Source organism: Lontra canadensis, unplaced genomic scaffold (assembly GCF_010015895.1).
Source record: "Lontra canadensis isolate GAN:19392208 unplaced genomic scaffold, GSC_riverotter_1.0 scaffold15, whole genome shotgun sequence".
Lineage (NCBI taxonomy): Eukaryota > Metazoa > Chordata > Mammalia > Carnivora > Mustelidae > Lontra > Lontra canadensis.
The window spans coordinates 17,713,530-17,722,947 of NW_022631009.1; the positions used below are offsets into that span (position 1 = coordinate 17,713,530).

General features: G+C 51.1%; 1 protein-coding gene across 1 annotated transcript; it reads left to right on the plus strand.

The window, feature by feature from the left end:
• Nucleotides 1-1,569: 1,569 nt before the first annotated feature.
• Nucleotides 1,570-8,209, plus strand: KLF10 (Kruppel like factor 10). Its single transcript, XM_032858557.1, has 4 exons — nucleotides 1,570-1,731; nucleotides 4,868-5,101; nucleotides 5,212-6,124; nucleotides 6,611-8,209. The coding sequence occupies exons 1-4, from the start codon at nucleotides 1,696-1,698 to the stop codon at nucleotides 6,868-6,870; spliced, it is 1,443 nt and encodes a 480-aa protein (XP_032714448.1). The 5' UTR covers nucleotides 1,570-1,695; the 3' UTR covers nucleotides 6,871-8,209.
• Nucleotides 8,210-9,418: the final 1,209 nt, after the last annotated feature.

A 9,418-nucleotide genomic window follows, 5' to 3' on the forward strand; every position in this document is an offset into this window, starting at 1 on the left:
CCCTGGTCAGCTGTATTATTACTAGCGTCGTTGGCTATCCTGGGCCTTAGCTAAACCAGAAGGAAATACTGGAAGACGTTCATGGATTTGCTAGTTTCTAAAATAATTCCCTTCCTACGCTCATTCTGTGGTCATTGGGAAAGAAAGGTCACTTGCGTTAGCCTTCCAGTTAACGCAGAGAGATGAGACGGCTTGAGGAGGGGCAGTGATCTGTGCCACGTGTTCAGCCTGTCCAAAGGAGATAAAATCTCCAGTTTGCTTTCAGCCGGGTTATCACTGCCCAGCTCTCCCAACAACAGCTGCTGTGAACGGGCACGCAACGGCCAAAAGAGGGCAAACTCGGAACGAAAACAGTCACGGGCTCCAAATCTGAGGCCCTGGCTCTCCTCCGACCCCCTGGGGGTCGGAGGTGGGGTGGTGGGGCAAGGGGTGGGGTGGCGCCTTAGCGGGGGCGGTGTGTCTTTGACCAGGCGGGCATCCCCGCAGCATCCCCAGGCACGCTTGGGCGCGGGGCGGGCGCCGGGCGACCCTAGGAGACCCTTCCCCACGAGCAGTTTCCAGGCAGGCGCTTCTGGAGGCCTTGGCCCGGAGTGAGGATGGGGTCTACCTTTGAAACAGCCGGTAGACTGCAATTTAAAGTTTACAACGAGCTCAAAACTCGATTCCGCAGCCGAGCGTCCGCGCCACAGAAAGAAAAGAACTCGAGTCTATAGCCCCTCATCACCCCATTGGTCCAGTTCTCAAGGCTTCCTGCAGTCCCCACACCGTTCTCTCGGCCGCCGGGAGGAAGGATGGGCGGGGAGGGCAGGGGCGGGCACTGCTGCCTGCAACGCAGAAGGGGAGGGCGAGTCCGCTCCGGTGGCCGGGGCGTGGGCGGGGGGGCCCCCACAGAAGCAGGTGTCGGCTCAATGACAGGGCTCCCCTCCCTGCCCTCCCCGCCTCCGTGCTCCCCACAGCTCAGCGAGGCAAAACCCAGTAAATGCTCGAGAAATGCAGCTCAGTCGGTCAGCAGGCTCTGCTTTCTTGCCAGACGCCTAAGAGGACGGCGCTTCCAAATGCAAATCTCTTGGCTCGGGCGCCTTGGCTAGCAGCCGCCGCCTCCCCCGCCCGGCTGCCCGGCGTCCCGCCCACCGTGCGGCGGGACGAGATGGGGCCCTGAGGAGAGGGGACGGGGCGGAGCGGGCATCCCTCCCCACCTCCCACGTGGGGCCGGCCCTCCGCAGGGCCTGGGCGCGCCGCCGCCGCGCCTCCGGGCTAGGCCCCCGCTCGCGGCACCGCCCCCTAGGCCGGAGCGGAGGACTGCAGGGGAGGGTGGGCGAGGGGTGGGGGGTGTCACTGAGTCAGGTGGCGTTGGGAGTTCCCTCGGGCAGGGCCGAGGGAACACGCTGCCGGGGATTGTGTACACGCTCCACTGACACAAGCTTCACGCTGCCGGGCAGCCGCTGATCACGCGTGGCCCCGGGAGCTCATTGGCCGGCGCCTCACACACCTTTGTCGCTGATTGGCCGGCCGCAGGCTCCGCCCCCACCCCCGCCCGCGGCGCGGGGCAGGCGGAGAGGCTACCTGAATGGGGAGGGGGCAGACGGCGCGGAGCGCGGCGGCGGCGGGAGTGGCGTCGAGTGTCTCCGGGCGTCCGTCTGTGGCCAAGCGGCAGAGCAGCCAGTCAGCTCGCGGCTGGCGGCCAGGCAGCCAACCATGCTCAACTTCGGCGCTTCTCTCCAGCAGGCTGCGGTAAGTCACCTGGGGATGCCCCAGTCCTTCCCTTCCTCGCTGCGTCTGAGGGGCCAGCCGGGGCACTAGCCCCGAGCCCTTGACATCAGCGGCGCCTGCTGCAGCGGAGACCTGGGGGAGGAAGGGGCTTTCTGCCTGCACACTGGGCATTGGTGAGGGCGTGTGTGTCACGGAGTGGGTCAGGACAGGCGGATTGGGATCTACAGCCGAAGGGACCGGGGTCTTACTCAAGGTGTCATGAGGGGAAGGGGTAGCTCCGCTGGGAGACGTGAGGCAGATGAGGGGGAGGATAACTGGAAGGGTTCGAGGAGGGGGCTGCTGCCCTGGCAGCGAGGACAGGGGAAGGTGTGGAAAGGGAAGGGGTGACAAGGGGGCTACCCTGCACCTGGCACCCGAGAGAGATGCCGCCGTCTGGATCAGGAATGCGACCCAGGGCGGGAGGGAGCTGCTTACTGGCATTTGAGGGGCAGGGTGTCCACAGGAGAGGAGGGGGGCTGCCCCTCTCGGGGGTCTGAGCCGAGGCTTGTGGTACTGGGGCTGCTCAGCAGACAGCCAGGGCCGGGGGGAGGGGGCGCCCGGCGTGGGGGCGGAGGAGTGGCACGTGGGCCTCGGACCACCCGGGGGTATGAGGAGGTGCGCCCCCAGACGTCGGCAGGGGACTCCCCATCCCCCGCGGGAGCAAGTGGCCGCCTTCTGATGACCCCCTGGGAGGGGGTGTAGGGAGATGCCTTGGGGATGGGAGGGTGGAAAGCGGGAGCCAGCAGCGGGGCGGGGGATGTGGGCGGGGGGACCCGGGGCCGCGAGACGCGGGGGCCGCGTGTCGAGGCGGGAGCCGCGGGCCGTGGGGCCGCGCGTCTGGAGTCGGAGCTTGTGGGGGCTGCACGTCTGGGAACCCGTGGAGACTCGGCTGGGAGATGGAGCTGCCGGAAACCGCGGGGAGGGGGCGCAGCGGCTGCGGGAAAGACGGGGTGGTCTGAGGTCCCGCGGGCGGCGTGGGCGGGAAGCGCCGAGGGCTCGGCCGGATCCCCGGGGGCTGTGGCCGGGAGGAGGGCGGGGGCCGGGTTTCCGCGGGGACCCGGCTCCTCCTCCGGCAGCTGAGGCGGAGGCCGGGGGATGGGCCGGGAGCGGGTGCGCCCAGGGAGCTTCTCGTCCCGGAGTGACCCAGCCCCGGCCTCCGCCAGGGGCGGCAACGAGGCCCAGCCCCGCTGTCGGTTCCTAAGGGAACGGCGGCTCTCCGGGAGCGGGGAGGGGCGGGCGCTCCCGGAGCCGGCGCCTGCGGCCCCGCCCCTCCCCGCGGGCTCGGGTGCGCACTGCCGGGCGGTTGGCGGCGGTACCCGCGGCCCCTCCTCCGGGCCGGCGCGAGGGCGGGGGCCCGCGGGCTCAGGAAGTAGGTGAAAGGTGACGGCGCGGCAATTCCCAGTTCACGTTTCCTGCGCGTCCGGGAGCAGCCGCTGATCACGCTTTGTTCACATGCCTCGCCCCCTCCTCCCCCGCGCCCCCCGCCCCCCGCCCTTCACGGTCCAGCCAATCCGGGCCCCAGCCGCCGGGCAGGCTGGCCAATGGCGGGGGCAGGGGCGCGGGGACGTGCGTGCGGCGAGGAATGTTCCCAGTGACTCACCCGCGAGCCTCATTGAGGTTAGGGCGGCCCCATCCGTCTGTCCCCGCCAGCGAGGATCTCCCCCGCCGTCCACCCCCGCCCCTCGTCTGCCTCCCCCGCCCGTGCCTCCACCCGTTCTTCCCTTTCCTGCCTCGCGCCCCACTCCCTTTCCTCCCCTCCCCGCTTCTCTTCCTGCTCTTCCCAGCTCACACTCCCCTTCCCTGCTTGCCTGCCTTTTCATTTTTTTTTTTCTTTGCCTTGGCGTCTTGGGGCTTTTACACATACAGGCGCTGTCCGTTGCAGCTTACATAAAGGGGCGTGCGATTATGCAATAGCCTTACTAGTGAAATTTCGAGAGCTGTGGCTCCTTTTCTGAGAATTTCAACACGAAGGCTGTATGCATTTTTTTTTTTTTTTTTAAGCAAGCATTGAGAATAATACCTTGCAGTGTAAAGAATGCTTTTCGGTATTTTTACACGATCTCAACTTAGACCAAAAGAATGGGATCACATTAATGGATGAGGGGAGGTGGTGGGTGGTACCATTTTTTTTTTTTTTAAAGAGCAGCTCAAGGAACTTTAATATGAAGCATTAAACACTTGATAAAGGGAGCGATACAAATAAATGCCAAGCATGTGCTGTCATTCTTGTCATCAGTTATTTTAAAAAAATTAAAATACATTCAGTTGGACTATTGAAGACTCATTACAGTCAGTTTTTTGCAGATTCTGGGTAGAAGATTAAATTTCATGATTGGCCATTTTTTAGTAGTATTCCGTTAGCTGGTCATAGTTGTGCATAGCAAACCATTGTGTGAAAAGGAACACAAACATGAAGAACCTGAATTTTCAATAAAGCTTTGGGATTTTTCCACATATTTCAACGTATCTCTCTTTACTGGAGATAATCAAGCTATGAAAGATTTCAGGTAACCTAATGCAGTAATTTTAAAGAGCCGCTGAGGATTTCTATGCTGTTGACTTTATTCTAAAGTGGAAAGTGACTTTCCAAAGGTCAGATCCGTATCATCAGGACAGAGCTCTGTGCACTACACTTACCCTTTTTAAGAAAGTTGTGAGGTTCCCCCCCCCCATTAGGAACTGGTATCTCAAAAAAGTCCTCATGCCACACCTGTAGTATTGAAAAAAAAAAACTTTTGTGGAGCATTCCTTTAGTTATTTTGTCTGACCCCAGTTGCAAAGGCTACTTTGGGAAGAATACAAAATTTCTAAATCAGGTTCTTTTTTTTTTTTTTTTTTTGATCATATATGCATTGCTATCTTTAGCCTTGGTCTCCTTAATGGCAATGATGTGCTCCTTTCTCCCTTGCAAGGATATCAATGTTCAACCCTAAGTGCGAAAGAGTGAAAATGAAGATTTTATTTTTACCGTTACTATTAGTTGGGGTGAGAGAAAATTATTTCAGAAACTTGGAAAGTTGTGTAAATTGTAAAGAAAAAAGTTTGCATGTTGCTCTGTGTGTTGCTTGGATGACAAGAATACGCTCATAATCATTTGATCTTTTTTTTTTTCCTTTAGGAGGAAAGGATGGAAATTATTTCTGAAAGATCAAAAGAGACTGTGTTTTCATGGAACAAAACTACAGAAAAGAGTGATTTTGAAGCTGTAGAAGCACTTATGTCAATGAGCTGCAGTTGGAAGTCTGATTTTAAGAAATACATTGAAAACAGACCTGTTACTCCAGTGTCCGATATGTCCGAGGAAGAGAATCTACTCCCGTGTACACCTGATTTTCATACGATCCCGGCATTTGTAAGTATTACTGTTTTTAAGATGAGAATGCAGATGACAGAATATTTTTTATCATTTACACAATGAACTTAATTTCTCATGTCCGTTGCCTGTATATTTTTCTTTTCTAGTGTTTGACTCCACCTTACAGTCCTTCTGACTTTGAACCCTCTCAAGTGTCAAATTTGATGGCATCAGCGCCATCTACTGGACACTTCAAATCATTCTCAGATGTTGCCAAGCCTCATACTGCTGCACCTTTCAAAGATGAAGATAAGAGCCCAGTATCTGCCCCCAAACTGCCCAAGGCTCAGGCCACGAGTGTGATTCGTCACACAGCTGATGCCCAGCTGTGTAACCACCGATCTTGCCCAGTGAAAGCAGCCAGCGTTCTCAACTATCAGGACAATTCTTTTCGAAGAAGAACCCACATAACTGTTGAGGCTACAAGAAAAAACATCCCCTGTGCAGCTGTGTCACCGAACAGATCCAAGTGTGAAAGAAACACAGCAGCAGATGTTGATGAGAAAGCAAGTCCTGCACTTTATGACTTTTCTGTGCCTTCCTCAGAAACCGTCATCTGTAGACCTCAGCCAGCCTCTGTGTCCCCACAACAGAAGTCAGTGTTGGTCTCTCCACCTGCAGTATCAACAGGGGGAGTGCCACCTATGCCAGTCATCTGTCAGATGGTTCCCCTCCCTGCCAACAACCCTGTTGTGACAACAGTCGTTCCTAGCACTCCACCCAGTCAGCCACCAGCTGTCTGCCCACCTGTTGTGTTCATGGGCACTCAGGTTCCCAAAGGCGCTGTCATGTTTGTCGTACCCCAGCCCGTTGTTCAGAACCCAAAGCCTCCAGTGGTGAGCCCAAATGGCACCAGACTCTCCCCTATTGCCCCTGCTCCGGGGTTTTCCCCTTCTGCAGCAAAAGTCACTCCTCAGATTGACTCCTCCAGGATAAGAAGTCACATCTGCAGCCACCCAGGATGTGGCAAGACGTACTTTAAGAGCTCTCATCTGAAGGCCCACATGAGAACACACACAGGTACCAACCACTTCTTATTTGTGTCTTAGAAAGTTAGGTATGTGTTTTTAGGCCATGATCACAAATATGAACCAAGCATGTTAAAGAAGAGCTACCTTTATTAGCCAGTTCAGTGGCTGATATTACCACTACAAGTTCCTGGAAAAGATTTCCTCAAAGTGTTTTTTGTCTTAATTTCTCAAATGATTCTTAAGTGTCTGAGTAGTTTAGTAAAGTATCTGTAAAGCCTTCGTACCATAGTTGAAGTCAGAAAACCTTTTTATTTTTGGCTTTTTATAAAGGGAAGTTTTCTATGAATGTGACAGAGTGAAAGTTGACAATAGAGCAGTACACGTGTTCACTTAACAGTTGATTCATTTAGTAGCTTTTATTTTGAAAAGATTCTCTTTAGATATTTAACATATATATCTTTAGATGTAATTAGATACGTAATTTCCAATGATTTAGTAAATACATGTAATGATGATCTGAATTTCTTTGTCTCAGGAGAAAAGCCTTTTAGCTGTAGCTGGAAAGGCTGTGAAAGGAGGTTTGCCCGTTCTGATGAACTGTCCAGACACCGGCGAACCCACACGGGCGAAAAGAAATTTGCTTGTCCCATGTGTGACCGGCGGTTCATGAGGAGTGACCATTTGACCAAGCATGCCCGGCGCCATCTGTCAGCCAAGAAGCTACCAAACTGGCAGATGGAAGTGAGCAAGTTAAATGACATTGCCTTACCTCCAACTCCTGCCCCCACACAGTGACCGCTCAGAAGGTGAGAAGCAGAAGTAACTTTGGTCACAGCCAGGAACCAGTGGTGATGTAAAAACGCTTCCACTGCAAAGTCTGTGGCCCTCCAGTGTGGGCCAAGAGCAGAAGCCCTACAGCCTGAGGAGAAGGCTCGGCCTGGGTTAGAGGACAAGTGCTGCAGCCACAAGCAGGTCACGGAGTGGCAGGATTCATTTCTTACCACATAAGAGAGATGAGAAAGCTTTTATTCCTTTAAATATTTTTTGAAGGTTTCAGATGAGGTCAACACAGGTAGCACAGATTTTGAATTTGTGTGCACAATTTATTACTTCATTTTCACCATTTATACTTGAGACCAACTTTTCAATGTGATTCTTCTAAAGCACTGGTTTCAAGAGTAGAGAGACTGGAAATAAACATTACGGTACAGAGACAGAGATGGAAAATTGATTTGTATTATTATGAGTATTGGCATCTTTTCCTAGTTACCTTGTTTACTATTTCTAGTCTTTCCAGTCAACTTCGTGGATGTAGTTGTTAAATATATCTAGAACTAGCATTTTTATACTTGCTAACATTTGGAATTAAGCAGCTGTATATTGCCGAAGAGGGCCCAAAGAATTGGAATCCTCAATAATTTAATTGCTTTAAGGTATAGCTACAATTTTTTTGTGTGTTTTTGTTTTGAAAGTTTAACAGATGACTGTATCTAGGCATTTTAGTATTTTTTGAACTTTTAGTTTGCCTGCAGTTTCTTGTGTAGATTTGAAAATTGTATACCAATGTGTTTTCTCTAGACTCTAAGATACGTTGCACTTTGTTTAGAAAAAAAATTTTGAAGATAAAAATATATTGTAAAAAAGGGATACCAAGAATTTTAGATAACTCCTTGAAAAAGATGGCTTATGTCATCAGTCAAGTACCCTTATATTATGAGGATGTAACGTGTGCTTTATTGAATTAGAAAGTTAGTGACCACTATTCACGTGGACAGATGTCCTGTTAATTTATAGGAGTTTTTCATTGGGGGGGCTGGGGGGAGGTGGAACTGGATCAATAAAAGTTGGTTAAAACATTCACTTTTGTTAACAGTATTTCTGTTACATTTTGTTGTATAGTGGATGATATACACAGTGGTAAAACAAAAATAAATTGTTCAAAATATATAGTGAAAAATGACACTATATTCCCATTTAACATTTTTCTCTTGGATATTGATTTCTGACATCAAAACTTGGACCCTTGGAAAACAAGAATTTTCTTTTAATAAAAACTTTGTGATTTACAATTTGCACAACATTTCTTTTGTTGTACTTTATATCTTGTTTACAATAAAGAATTTCCTTTGGTATATTTACGTGGTTGGTTGCATTTGTTGAAAACCATTCTCAGTCTAACCATGACAGCGATCACTTATGGTACTAGCCAAAAACTTAGTGTCTGAATTTCTCTAGGAGCGTCATTCAAATTTAGAACTGCAGGAGTATATCCTTAACACGCATCAGTTTATAGAGAGTATACAGATTGAGGCCTGGGATCCACATATTCATTGAGATAATTTGCAAGCCTGCCCAGCTAAAAAGCCAACACATTTTAATTTCTATTTTATTTTTAAAGATTTTATTTATTTGGCAGTGAGAGAGGGAACATAAGCAGGGGGAGTGGGAGAGGGAGAAGCAGGCTTCCTGATGCGGGGCTCAATCCCAGGACCCCAGGATTATGACCTGAGCCAAAGGCAGAAGCCGAACGACTGAGCCACCCAGGCGCCCCTAAACCAACACATTTTAATCTTCAAACATTCTTCGACATTTTGGTGATTTGGGATTGAAATATATCTTTGGCTCTCAGCAGAACATTTAGGAGCATTAAGTTAAAGGGCATACCACAGTGAATAATTACAAGCAATGAGGCTGCTGCAGCAAATGAAAAGGAGCCTGACCTGTTAAATAGAGTCTAAATTACTCACACCTAGAAGTTAGATTAGCTCGGGTCATTAAGTGAAACCTTAAATGCAATAAACATACTGGTCCTCAAGCTGTGTGAAAGGTAATACACCTGGGGAGAGAGACACTTGCTAGTGACTTGTCAGTGGGACTAGGAGCTGTAAATGCTACTTGGTGTATTGAGTATAGTTCTGGAGATTGCTATTTTAGTTGGCTCTGAAACCCCCTTGTCATGAGAGAACATCTTCCACAGTGTCCAGCTTAACCGTCGACCTGAAGTCTGGCACACTGTTGAACCCATGAGAAGGAGCAGTGTAATGTACTCACTTGGCACCAGTCACAAGGCAAGCATCTCGGGTTATCCATGCACCTGTTGCCATTTATTCCTTGGAAACTTAACACCACCCGAGTTCAACACAGCTGCTGGGGAGGGGCCTTGCTGTTCTTTGGTTTCTACACTGGGATCCTGGACCATCCTGACTCGGTTCCTCATGATGGTAGGTCTTCAGAAGTTGGGAGTACAGGAAGGTAGCTGACCTCGTACCCACTGCCTTGTAATGACATGGGGAGAGGAAATGTGCCACCCATTGCTGTGCTCCTATCCTAGTTGGCATCCAAG

Excerpts from the sequence above, each read along its gene's own strand:
- KLF10 (XM_032858557.1), top strand. The coding sequence starts at position 1,696 with ATGCTCAACTTCGGCGCTTCTCTCCAGCAGGCTGCG. Across the intron at positions 1,732-4,867 it reads CTTCTCTCCAGCAGGCTGCG|GAGGAAAGGATGGAAATTAT; the intron begins GTAAGTCACCTG and ends TTTTTCCTTTAG. Across the intron at positions 5,102-5,211 it reads TTCATACGATCCCGGCATTT|TGTTTGACTCCACCTTACAG; the intron begins GTAAGTATTACT and ends TTTCTTTTCTAG.